The 14,020-nt window shown below is 36.4% G+C and overlaps 1 protein-coding gene across 1 annotated transcript; it reads right to left on the bottom strand.

Moving 5' to 3' along the window:
* Nucleotides 1-2,750: 2,750 nt before the first annotated feature.
* Nucleotides 2,751-13,797, bottom strand: LOC150028036 (uncharacterized). Its single transcript, XM_090301022.1, has 2 exons — nt 12,680-13,797; nt 2,751-2,880 (listed from the first exon to the last, which is right to left on the bottom strand). Exons 1-2 carry the CDS (start codon nt 13,795-13,797, stop codon nt 2,751-2,753), a joined length of 1,248 nt encoding a protein of 415 aa, XP_090157148.1.
* Nucleotides 13,798-14,020: the final 223 nt, after the last annotated feature.

Here is a 14,020-nt window from a genome sequence, read left to right as displayed (position 1 = left end):
ATTCACTGAAGGGTCCTGGCAACATTCCCTTGACGAAGGCGTGCATCGTCATGGCCTCATCTGTGGGTTTCAATCGCACTACCTGGACTCCAAACCTGTTCAAGAACTCCTTTAAGGACTCTCCCTGGTACTGTTTAATGTCAAAGACATCATAAGAGATTCGAGTGGGGGCTCTGTTAACGAGGTATTGTTCTCTGAATAGCATCGCGAACTGGTCGAAGGTATTGATTTTTCCGTCTGGGAGGCTAACGAACCATTCCAACACCGCGCCTGCCAACGTGCTCATCAGCAGCTTGCAGTACACAACGTCAGATCGCCTTGTGAGCATCATCTGGGTGTGGAACGCCGTGAGGTGAGCCTCTAGGTCCTCTACACTTGTGAAGGTGACTTTCGGGCCTAGAGACGTGGTTGACAACGTTGTATCCATAATTGCCTGAGAGAACGGCATGGGACGTGCCCTAAGTGGTATGGGTGGGGCACGCTCATCCACCGCACGCTCCCCTGCTTGTTGCAACTCTCTGCGCATTTCCTCATTGGTTCTGCACAGTTCTTCATTGTCCGCCTGTGATGCGGCTATTTCAACCCTAGATGCCGCTACCGCCCCTTGGAGGGCGCGCATGGTCTCCATGAGTTGTTGCACGGTGACGTGGTCCCCTCCAGGGGGCACGACACCTGCAGCCACAGCAGATCCTTGCCTCGTACTCCTCATATCGTTGGTAAAAACTCTTAACACGATTGTGAGTGGGACCTTGTTTTATCGTGCCCCATGGTGGGCGCCAAATGTTCTCGCCGGTTGACTCAAACGGCAGCCTTTGGCCCTCCTACCTCCGCCTGAGAATCGAACTTCCATGGTTGAAGAATCTCTCACCTGCAAAGACAAAGGGCACCTTGATGGTCGTTTGCACTCTGACGCTCAAGTTAGTATAAGGGCAAAGAAACACTAAGTGTATAAAGTAGTTTCAGTCAGAAACCGTGTACCTTGCTAGGGTTCTTAGCACCCTTTATATAGGTTGAAACTAGGGTTTACCTTTGTTCCTTTACCCATGTCTAGGGTTCCTTGGAGAATGTCCCTGTGCCGCTATTACATAGTCTTAGCATAATCTTGCACATGGAACTTCCCTTAACTAGAGTGGAACGACTAACAGAATGGCCGCCTGGGTACCAACTTGTGCACCAATTCTCTGGGGCCATCTATTCTGCGGGTGCCCTAAGTATTCATGTGTCATGCATGCAACTTTCCTTGAAAACCCTAACCCTAATGGGCCTTAGCGACTCCAAGGATTATTTACTCGTGTCGCACCTGAATGCATTATACACACCACTTGCATGGATCCCTTGTGACTTAGACTTTCCTCATATCTGTTGTTTTCAACTGATAACTGTGTAATTTTGGGACCCACCTTTCGTGGCCCAATATAATTGTTCAGACCGTCGATGTCCGATCTCCCCCTCTTCTAGCGAGGTCTGATGTCGATCTCCAACGTCGAGGTCTATGGTACCGATGTCCAAAGACTGACCTTACATGTTTCTGGGACCCACCTTACGTGGCCCATCTTTACTATCAGGCATCGGTGTGCGATGTTTGAGGCCAGTCTCTGGAGTCAATGACTGAGGAGTGGTCGGTACACATGGGTTTGAAGATATTTTTCAATTGAATATCTTCCACAATGGTCCCAGATCTAATACCAAGATGATTCTAGATGTTGCAGCTTGTGGCACAATGATGGTCCTTGATGTAGAATAGGCGACAATGATTATTGGTGCATTGGTATCAACAAATTATCAAGCCCAACGTGATAGAAAAAGTATTTAGAAGAAAGGGTTGTTAGAATTGAGGACTTTAGATGCAATTCTGGTTCAGAATAAAATTCTGACCAAGCAACTTGAGGCATTACTTGCAAAAATGGATAAACTACCACAACAATTACAAGTTGTACAGTGTTCTCATAGTCAAAATCAACCAAGAAGGTGTGATTTTTGCAGAGTTGATCATCCAATTGGTCATTGTTCTTACAAAATAATTCATCTTTAGTATAAGTAAATTACATGGGCAACCAGGGAAGGAAAGGTGGTTTCTCCAACAATAATAATTATTCTCTCAAGGTTGGAGAAGCAACTAGAATAAAAAAAATTGGTGGAAACAAGATAGTGGTCCATCTAACAAGCAAGGTCCTTTCCAACAACAACAACAACCCCTATATCCTTCAGTCCCTGAAAGACTAAACAAATTTGAAGATACCTTGGAAAAATTCATGAAAGCTACTGTTGTCAGTCAAAAGAACAATTTTGCGACAATCAGAAATTTAGAAACACAAGTATTGCAAATTGCCAAACAATTGGTACATAGACAAAGTGGTCAGTTTTCAGCCAACACACAAACCAACCCAAAGGAACAACGCATTATAATTACCATTGAAAGTGGTAAAGTAGCAGAAGAAGGGGATGGTGATAAATTAGTTGCTGAAAAAGAAAAAAAAGATGAGACTGAGAGAGAGATGAGATGGAGAGAGAGAAAAATAGCGAAAATAAGGAGAGAGGTGTTCATTTAAAAGATTTATCATATCCTCATGCTCCTTTAAAAAAAATATAGAGAGACAATTTTTTATAAATTGCATTCTAATATTTCTTTTTCAGAGGCCTTAGAGCAAAATCCAACTAGTGAAAAATTTATGAAGGAGTTGGCAACAGAAGAGAAGAGTTTCTTTGATGAAAAAAATTATAGAGCTGGAGGCTTGTTGTAGTGTTATCATTCAGAAAAACTTGCCCCTAATATTTACATATCCAGGAAGTTTTACTATCCCATAAACCATAGGTGCTTTATCTGTGGAAAAGGCTTTATTGGATTTAGGGGCGAGTACAAATTTAATGCCTTTAGCTATGCTGAAGAAAATAACACAAGGAAAAAATGTATAAACAACGACTATTTATTTAATGCGGTTTTAGGGTCATTCGCTATTATTCAAAACGCGGTGGCATTTTTTAAATTAACTTCATTTATGAATGCGGCTATTTGTAATAGCCGCATTCTTAAATCATGCAATTTGATAAGAATGTGACTATTATAAACAGCCACATTCATAAATCAAAGCTTATGATTTAAGAATGCGGCTATTACTAATAGTCGCATTCTTAAATAAGTTTTACCTTAATTCTGAAGCGTGCCACTTACGTTTTCATGTTTTCAAAATGTTTATGCTTTGGTGTTCCTCTCTTCTACTGCGAGTTTCATTGTGTTCTTGTGCCATTGTAAGTTCGTTTTATCCACTTTCTTTCTTCTTCACCAATGGCTTATAAATTTTTTTCATTTCACTTATTTCTTTGTTTTCTTCCATTGGCGAAGGGTTCTCTGATGCTTCGTTTTCTCTGACACTTTATTTTCTCTTTTTTTTGCTCTCGTGCTTCCTCTCGTCTTCTGTGATCCTTCATAGTCGCATTTATAAATCCCATTTACGAATGCGGCTAAATAGCTTCATTCTATGTCTTTGATTTAAGACTACGTGTACAACAAATGCGGTTAAATAGCCGCCATTGTAAATATAAAATAGTCGTCATTGTAAATCATTTATGCACCAATGTAGGTGATTTGGAGATTAAACCTACCAAGACGACATTACAATTAGCTAATAGAGTAACCAAATATCCATATGGTGTGGTTGAAGATGTTTTGGTTAAGGTAGATAAATTCATATTTCCTGTGGATTTTGTTATAGTGGCCATAGAAGAAGACACAGAGGTTCCTCTGATACTTGGCAGACCCTTCAAGAAAACAACTAGAGTTGTTATTGATATTGATGAGGGAAAACTGAAAGTGAAAGCTCAAATGATGAGGTAACTTTTAATATTTTTGGTTTGAAATTTTCTAATAGAGGAGAAGATGGCTTATAGAGAGATGCAACAAAGGAAAACTTTCCTGAAACTAAAGAGCAATTGGACCTCTCAAATTTATTTGAGAAAGTTTTACATCATTGCATTTCAAAAGCAAAGGACAAGAAGAAAGAGCTTGTTCTAGAAATTGTAGAAAAGCAACTCCCCAATAAAAAGCCATCTATATCAGGGACAAAAGAGGAAGACAAAGTCTAATAGGAGGTAACTATAATGAAGGATGAATTTAGACCCGGACAACCAATAATGCTTAGAAATGCTAAATTAAAATTTCAACCTAGAGGGTTGAAAACAAATTGGTTAAGATTACGGGTTATTAAAGAAAATAGGATGGATGGAACTATTGAACTTGAAAGTCCATAATCTAGCATAACTAAAGTTGTAACCAATATTTTGAAGTTATATGAGTTATGCGGGCTAGCCCGTCCTGCCCCGAACTTGGTCCGCGCGGATTACGAATTATGTGGGACGGATATAAGGAGGCCAACGAATTAAAATAAACAGTCTATCCCGTATTGTCCTTCCCGCTTTGCCATTAGTGCACAATTTTTCTTGTTTTAGTACTTTATAAATAGAGTGCAACGAGCGTATGAATGACATAAGAATAATTTTCGATAGTAGTAGTTTAGTTTTAGCTTTTTCAGCTTTTCAGTCAATGTAATACTAGTTTTTTTCTGACTTTTCTCATTCTCTATTTCTCTTTGTTTATTGTGCTCTCCAAAACTAATAAATTATCATCTATACTTTTAGAGTTATTTATCTATTACAAAAATCCTACAATTATTCTCTAACTAAATACTTAATGAGATAAAACATTAAATTTTCTTAATTGAGTTGTGGATTTTCTTAAGAGAATAAATCTATATAAATAAAACATAAATGAAAATCTACTTAAAAAAGAAATTATACCGCACATTTGAGGATATAGATTTTTGACCATTTGTAGATGGTAATAAATATAAAAAAGGATTGTTGGATTCCAAGATGTAGGTGCAAATTCATTAAATGCACTACAAAAATCTTGTCCAGTGTGGTGTGTATAAAGTCTATTCAATTAGTCTCATTGATTAAGTCATTCGTCTCTCACAATAATGAAGATGGAAATCTGAAATTATAAAAACTAATTTAAAATTTAAAATAGTTGGAATAATATTAATGTTAGATATCAGTTTAAACATTAATTTATAAAGTTTTATTAATTATAAAAATGATTTTAGATATTAATAATTTTTTAATAAAATAATATTTAATTTAATTTAGTAATTAATTATTTTATATTTTTAAAATTAGTTTTTATTTAATAATTTTTTCATAATAATATATATTATGACAATCAATTTATCCATAATAAATTCATATCATTTATTCATTATAGAATTCTAAAAAATAGATTCCATTAAATTAATCCATTTTATTTTATGGATGATTAATGATTTTTTACAGAATTCATTTTTAATTTTTAAAACTATTGTTTTCATAAATTATATAAAAGTTGTTAATAAATGGATGGAATTGGATATTTATTAAATCAATCATCATTGAATCAAAGTTTAAATTAAATTTCCAATAAATTAAAATAGATTAATGGATTTTATTTTATCAAAAATCCATTCAAATATAAAATAAATTTTACTCATTATAACTAATTAAATATTATGTAGGAGTTGGAGTCAAATTTGGGTGAAGACTTGCAAAATTGGTAGTCCAACCATCACATAAGTATGATATGACAAATATTTAAAAGTATTAATATATAATGACTCTTAGTGCAAAAAAGATTTTATGACGGTTCTATAAGACTTTTTATGATGATTTTGATGAGGACATAAAATCAGGAATTATAAAAACTTTATACTTTCTATGTCGGTTAAAAAGCTGACATGGTAAATTAACTTATTATGACTGTTGTTTATGAACTGTCATAAAATGTACAAAATCCTGTCATAATATGTTAAGACAAAACATTCTATGACTGTTATTTTTACAACCGTCATAAAAAATACGTCTTTTATACAAAACCGTCATAGTAAGTGGTTTTCTATGACAAATATTCTTACACCCGTCATAGTAAATAAGACTTTTTATGTCATCTATTACAATAACCATCATAATAAATTTGTTTTTTTAAAAAACATTTTCTGCATTAATAATATAATAATTATATATATATATATATATATATATATATATATTGTTGGGTTTAATAGTGCCAAAGTTCAAGAGGGAGGGTGAATTGACCTTTTAAAACTTTCTCGCAGAAACAGTGTTTAACACAGTTTTACAGAAAATAAATCGATTTATGTTAAAATGAACAGATTTATTTCAGCACTGTTTTTGTTTGAAAAGCTTTTAATACAGCAAGGTTAATCACAAGATTATGCAGATAGTTTTTCCAGATGCACACACACAGATATCAGAATGAAAAACAGTGTAACACAAAAAACAGCAAACCTTAATTCCAATTCGTGTGATTTAGGTTCAGTTAAGGGCTAGACAATTAGTGAGACAATCTATTACACACAACCTGTTTTATTAGCCTTTAACAGATTATCAGTGTTCTTATTGAAACCAAACAGTTTTTCAGAAATCAAGAACAGTATGCACAGTGCCCAGAAAGAACAGATTTATTTTCAATTGAACAGATTTATTTCTTTGCTGTTTTATCAATTATGCAGAAACGAAATTGCAGAGAGAGAGAGAGGATGAACACAAGCAATTATACTGGTTCACTCAACCTGAGCTACATCCAGTCTTCACCAACAACAGGTGGAATTCACTAACACACAGTACAATCAAGTACACTTCCCACTGTTCTTGAAACCTACAAGAACTTAGGTACTCTTGCTGAAAAAACCTATTTCAGCACTCACACACACACATCCACTCTTCAAGAACACCTATCAAGAAGAGGATTCAACCAAACTATTACAAGTAATAAGAAGTGAAACGACTACACCTGATTGAGGTAACAAAGATCAGCCTTAAACCAGTAGGCAAGATTGCTAGAACAGTAGCTGCACCTCACACCAAGCTTTTGGAACCAAACCAAGAACAAGCACTTTGTGATTTTCGAAATCTTTGAAGAACAAATGCTAATCCTTGAAAACACTTAACTCTCTGCTGACAAAACTTGTTTTTTGCTAATGTATAAACTGTTTGAATCGTTATTAAATTCAGAAAACAAGTTTGCATTTTATAGAAAGCCAGCTTATAACAGATTTTTGAAAAACAGTTAAAGCTGTTATAAAATGAACAGATTGAAAAAAAAATGAACAGATTTATTTTCAAAAAGCAGTTAGAGAATCTGTTAAGTGAGGAGACTTAGTCAACCATTCTGGTGTAGAGATAAAACTGAAAACGTTTAAGCTTGTCATGGCACCAGAGAGAAAAAGAATCTATTCATTTACAGATGAACAGATTTATTTTTCAAAACGAAAACAGAGAAAGTTTAACTATTTGAAACTCAGTCGTTTTGAAAAGAAGAAGACTTAGTCAAAATACCTGATGCACAAAATCAAATTTTTACAAGACTTTAGCCAAGGCATCAGTGAAGAAAATGAATCTGTTTATTTAGAAAAGAACAGATTTATTTTTATGCAGTAAAACGTGTTTTTGTGTAAAACATGTGAAAAACAGTTTTAGAAAACTTATGCTTGTTCTTAACACATGGCCAGTGGTTATGAGGTGAGTTACACAGCAAAAAGCTACTCTTAGACAACCTCTAAGCACTAACTAAGACATACTTAAAGCAAAGCACAAAATACATGGAAAGTACATAAAATGTCTTCATCAAACACAACATACAAGTCTTCATCAAACACAATCTTGAAGGGGCAGCAACCATCTTCAACAATCTCCCCCTGTTTGATGGAGACAAATCCCTATAGCTAACCTCATAGCATTGTTGCTTTAAGTACCTGCACTGCACCAGACTTTAAACCAGAAAACAGCAATATTGCATAACATGCAGAATTTGTTTAAAGGTGCAGAATCAACTCCCTGTTTCAGCTAGCATCACCTAGCATGGTGAGCTATTTTTCTCCCCCTTTGGATTCATCAAACAGCATATAAGCATAGGGAATAAAGGGATATAAAGCAGAAGCCACAATCATAATAGTTCAGAAACAGAAAACCAAATTGTTCAGCATTACAGAAACTTGAAAATTAATAAAGAAAGCATTAAAAACAGAAAACTACTGATTCTTGTAGTAAAGCTCTGCAAGCTGTGCCTGAACCCCTTCAATCTGATCATCAAGGTGTTGGAACCTTGCATGAGTAGTCTCAAAGTGTGCCCTTTGTTCTGCAGACATGACATCAAGACGGTACAGCACTTGCCTCTCAAACATAGACATTGGTTCTCCACGGTATTCTGGACTTTGATAGGCAACTATGGCATTTGCAGCAACTTCCTCATGTTCAGATTGGGCAGCAGGTGAGTCATCATCCATAGGAATAGCTTCATCCTCATCCTCATGTTCTGCTTGAGTGTCCTTCTCCTTGAGAACCACCCACTTGTTTTCAATTTTGTGAAAGCCCATTTTGGTGAGAGTTGAAGTATCAATCTCACTTACAGCTTTGATAGGGTCATTTCTCTCATTTGTAACATCAATACCAAAGTAATCAATTAATTTGGAAACAAGAATAGCATAGGGAAATCTGTAATCAGCCAACCTTTTTGACTTGAGCATGTGTTCATTGACAATGAACACCCAGTTTACCTTAATCTGGTTCATGATGCAATAAAGGAGAATGAGATCCTCTTCATGTAAGACAGCATGGTTTGTCCCTCTTGGAATCAGTTGCCATGCTATGATGTATGCAACTAGACGTGGAGTGAGGTTCAAATGCCCTGCATGGAATCTATTTATGCTTTCTGTAGGATTCCTCATGCAACTTTTGTAATATTGCAGCTTGTTGAATTCTGAAATTCCACTGGTATTTCCTTTCCCTACTTTCAGTCCAGCATATTTTATTCCAGTCACAGAATTCCACACCTCACTTGTGATCTTCATCTTTGTCCCTTTCACATAAGAGACAACATTCTTCCCATCCAATGTGAGGTTAGTATAAAACACCTTAACCAAGTCAGGATAGACATTACCCGTTAATTCCAGCATCTTTTTCAGTTTCTGGTGCTTCAACACAGCCCTTGTTTCTACCAATTTTTCAGATTTCAGCCAGTTGAAATCCAGCACCTTGGGTATGTTGATCTGCTTCCTGCTTGTTTCATGAATGTAGGCATTGATGCCTTCTTCATTTCCAGCGAACCATCCTTCTAACACACCTTGAGAAGTGGTTTGCTTTCCCTTGCCTTTCTGTTTTTGTCTAGAAGACGAAGCCATGGTAACCTGAATTCTTTTCTTGATTTCAAATGGTGAGAATAGAAAGAGAATGGCCAATGTGGGTAGCAAGTATTCACACAGATTTATAGCAGAATAAATGGATTGATATGGCAGTTATGAGTGGATATGCATGAAGATTTTATGCTTCTGAATTTTGTGCAGAGAATCTTTGAAAATATGCACCAAATCTTTAGGGTCACGATGCATACACTCAAATTCTTATTGAGCACCCAAACCATCAAATCGGTTACATAACCATGACCAAAACCGTCAAAGGTACAGAGGTTAATGCCCACTAAGTCAGTAAAGCAGTCAAAGATCAGAATTTCTCTTTCCTAGTCATCAATGCGTATCAGTGCAGAAAATAAACACATTTAATTGCGAATAAACAGATTTAATTTTTCACTGCTAGGTACAATTGACATTTAAAATACCCAATTCATTAAGCAGAAAATTAAACCTATCTCTTTGCTAATGGTTTTGTGAACAAATCAGCAAGTTGTAAATCAGTACTAATGAACTTAATATCACATGTTCCATTAGATATGTGTTCCCTTAGAAAATGATGCCTTATTTCAATGTGTTTGGTTCTTGAATGCATGACAGGATTTTTGGTTAAGTTGATTGCACTTGTATTATCACACAGCAGAGGTATATGGTTAAGTGAGATACCAAAATCATTCAATTGTTGTCTTAGCCATATAGTTTGAGCACAGCAACTCCCTGTTGCAATGTATTCTGCTTCAGCAGTGGAAAGAGCTACACAAGCCTGCTTTTTGCATTGCCATGAGATCAAGCTTGATCCAAGCAAATGACAGGTTCCACTTGTGCTCTTCCTGTCAATTTTGCAACCTGCAAAATCTGAATCAGAATAACCAGTTAAGCTTAATGAAATATTACCTGGATACCACAAGCCAACTTCTTTAGTTCCTTGCAAATACTTCAACATCCTTTTGACAGCATTGTAGTGTGATTCTTTAGGAGCAGACTGAAACCTTGCACACATGCACACTGCAAACATTATATCTGGCCTGCTGGCAGTAAGATACAGCAGTGATCCTATGAGTCCTCTGTATTTGGGTTCATCAACAGAAATTCCAGCTTCATCATGATCCAAAAGACAGCTTGTTGAGAAGGGTGTGCTGATTGGTTTACACTTGTCCATTTCAAATTTCTTCAGCAAATCCTTGTAATACTTAGCTTGACTCAAGAAAATGTCATCCTTGAGTTGTTTGACCTGCAAACCTAGAAAATAGTTCAACTCACCCATCACTGACATTTCAAACTCACTCTTCATGACCTTCACAAAAGCTTCACACAATTCTCCATTGTTTGATCCAAAAATGATGTCATCCACATATACTTGGACTAGAATTGAGTCATCTCCTTTCTTCTTAATGAACAAGGTTTTATCTGATGTGCCTCTGTCATAGCCTTGAGAGGTGAGAAAATCACTTAGCCTCTCATACCATTGCCTAGGAGCTTGCTTGAGTCCATAGAGGGCCTTTTGGAGTTTGAACACATATTCTGGATGTTGATGGTCTTCAAAACCTGGTGGTTGTGAGACAAATACCTCTTCATTTATATAGCCATTTAGAAAGGCACTCTTCACGTCCATTTGAAATAGCTTGAACCCTTTGATGCAGGAGAAGGCAAGCAGCAGTCTAACAGCTTCTAACCGAGCCACTGGTGCATACGTCTCATCATAGTCTATTCCTTCTTATTGATTGTACCCTTTAGCTACAAGCCTAGCCTTGTTTCTGGTGATCACTCCATGCTCATCCATTTTGTTTCTAAATACCCATTTTGTTCCAATAACATTCATCTCAGGTATTCTAGGAGCAAGAGTCCAGACCTCATTAAGAGCAAACTGATTCAGTTCCTCTTGCATAGCTAAAATCCAGTTACTGTCCTTGAGAGCTTCCTTCAAATTCTTGGGTTCAACTTGAGATACAAAAGCCATTGCTTCACATAAATTGTTCAAGGATTTTCTAGTTGACACTCCTTTCTCAATGTTCCCAATGACATTATCAAGGGTTAAGTCTCTTGGGGTTTTCCACTCTTTTGGCAAACCTGCAGTTGCAGTAGATTCTTGTACAGTATGTGTATCAGCAGTATCAAAATGAATCGATTCATTTTGATTTAAAACAGATTTAAATTCATTACTGTCAGGTTCATCAGCAGTTTTAGATATGCTATGATCAGTTTCATCAAACACAACATGCATTGATTCTTCTACTATAAGCAACCTTTTATTGAAGACTCTATATGCATGACCATTCAAAGCATAACCAATGTGCACACCTTCATCAGATTTAGCATCAAACTTACCAAGATTTTCTTTGCCATTATTCAATACAAAACATTTACACCCAAATACTCTAAGGTGGCTTACACTAGGTTTTCTGCCCTTATACAATTCATATGGGGTTTTCTTAAGAATTGGTCTTATTAAGGTCCTATTTAAGACATAACCTGCAGTATAAACAGCATCAGCCCAAAAATACTTAGGAAGCTTAGATTCATTTAACATAGTTCTAGCAAGTTCCTCTAGTGATCTATTTTTCCTTTCAACTACACCATTTTGTTGGGGTGTCCTAGGGGCTGAAAAGGTATGAGCTATCCCATGCTTCTCACAGAACCTCTCAAACTTAGCATTTTGAAACTCTCCCCCATGATCACTTCGAATTGATTTAATGCAGCAACCATTTTCATTTTCCAGAATTTTTGCTAATCTCTTAAAGGCAGAATAAGCATCATGTTTATGTGCAAGAAATAGAGTCCATGTAAATCTAGAGTAATCATCCACAACAACTAAAGCATACAAATTTCCAGCCAAGCTAGCAACTCTAGATGGACCAAATAAGTCCATATGTAACACATCCAATGGATTTTTTGTAGAGACAATATCCTTTAACTTGAAAGAGGATTTGATTTGTTTACATTTCACACAAGCATCACAAAGCCTGTTGTCCTGAAATTTAATGTTAGGCAAACCAGAAACTAAATCTTTAGATTTCAATTTATTCAAGTGATTTGTGTGTATGTGAGCTAACCTCCTGTGCCACAACCAAGACTCATCACTTCTGGACAGCAAACACTCATTTGAAGAGTTAGTTTCCATAATATTCAACAGATAAATGTTATTCACTCTCTTACCAGTAAACAATACCTTACTAGATGAATTACTTGAGATTGTGCAGCCATTTGACTCAAAATTCACTTTGTATCCTTTGTCACAAAGCTGACTTATGCTGAGAAGACTATGCTTAAGTCCTTCTACATACAGCACATTCTCAATGGTTGTTGAGCTCCCTGTTCCAACAGTTCCTCTGCCTAAAATCCTCCCTCGGTTATTATCACCATAGGTCACATGTCCTTCTGCTTTGAGCTTTAAGCTGGTGAACTTTGTAAGATCTCCAGTCATATGCTTGGAACAGCCATTGTCCAAGTACCACTGGTTTCTCTTGCTTCCAATTGATTCAGAGCTTGACTCGTCATCCTTCATCATAAAACACAGATTGTTCTCCTCATCTTCTGTTGAAGAACTGCTGGTTGAGGATACTTCATTTTCCTCCCATGAGATGTAGGCTCTTCTTCCTTTGCTCCTTTCAAATTTCTTGCTGGCAGATTTGTCCTTAGTTTGATTGTCTGGACAATCTGTTTTGATATGCCCTGTTTTGCCACATCCAAAGCAAGTATATTTAGAGGAATTTAAATCATTGGGTTTAGGATACCTTCTTTTCTGCTGGTTCCTATTTTTGCTTTTCTTCCTTAGAAATTTGCTGAATCTTTTTGTAAGAAGATTGATTGTATCATCATCTTCAGCATCTTCCTTTTCTTCCTTGATCTCATCTAATTCAGTTGCCTTCAGTGCCAAGCCTTTGGGTTTTCTCTCTGTTGTTTCTTGTTCTTTAAGTCTTTTAAGCTCTAACTCATGCTCCATCAGCTTTCCAAACAGTGCAGTAGTTCCCAATTTTGACAGATCACGGCTTTCAGAGATAGCTGTCACCTTTGGTTGCCAGCTTCTGTCGAGGCACTTCAATATCTTTATGTTGAGCTCCTCCTTATCAAATTCTTTTCCCAAGCCAGTGAGGTGATTCACAATGTGGGTGAATCTTTTTTGCACATCAGCAATGTTCTCTCCTGGTTGCATTCTGAACAGCTCATACTCTTGGATGAGTGCATGTTTCCTTGACCTTTTTACATCCTCAGTCCCTTCATGAGTCACTTCTAAGACTTCCCACATCTCCTTTGCTGACTTACATTGAGATATTCTGAAGAACTCGTCCATTGTCAATGCAGAAGTTATGATATTCTTGGCCACCAGATCATGTTGAGCTTTTCTCCTTTCGGTATCACTCCACTCTGATCTTGGCTTTTCAACTTGTTCATCTTTGACAATCTGCATTGGCACATAAGGTCCATTGACCACAGCTTCCCAAATTAATGCATCAATGGATTCCATAAAAATTCTCATTCTGACTTTCCAAAATGCATAATTCAATCCATTAAACATAGGTGGTCTATTTACAGCAGAACCCTCAGCAAAAAGCACATTAAACTCAGACATTTTTACAAACAACTTGATTAAACTACAAGTCCCAGCTCTTGATACCAATTGTTGGGTTTAATAGTGCCAAAGTTCAAGAGGGGGGGTGAATTGACCTTTTAAAACTTTCTCGCAGAAACAGTGTTTAACACAGTTTTACAGAAAATAAATCGATTTATGTTAAAATGAACAGATTTATTTCAGCACTGTTTTTGTTTGAAAAGCTTTTAATACAGCAAGGTTA

The sequence above is a fragment of the Phaseolus vulgaris genome, chromosome 4 (genome assembly GCF_051622355.1).
Source record: "Phaseolus vulgaris cultivar YP4 chromosome 4, ASM5162235v1, whole genome shotgun sequence".
Taxonomy (NCBI): Eukaryota; Viridiplantae; Streptophyta; class Magnoliopsida; order Fabales; family Fabaceae; genus Phaseolus; species Phaseolus vulgaris.
The sequence above is the reverse complement of the archived record's forward strand: the minus strand, read 5'-3'. Positions and strand labels throughout refer to the sequence as shown.

What these genes read in the sequence shown, in the direction of transcription:
- LOC150028036 (XM_090301022.1), bottom strand. Translation starts at nt 13,797, where the DNA reads ATGTCTGAGTTTAATGTGCTTTTTGCTGAGGGTTCTGCTGTAAATAGA. An exon ending in GGAAGCAAGAGAAACCAGTG is followed by an intron (nt 2,881 to 12,679) that starts GTACTTGGACAA and finishes TATTTTCTTCAG; the next exon opens with CATAGCTAAAGGCATTAAAT.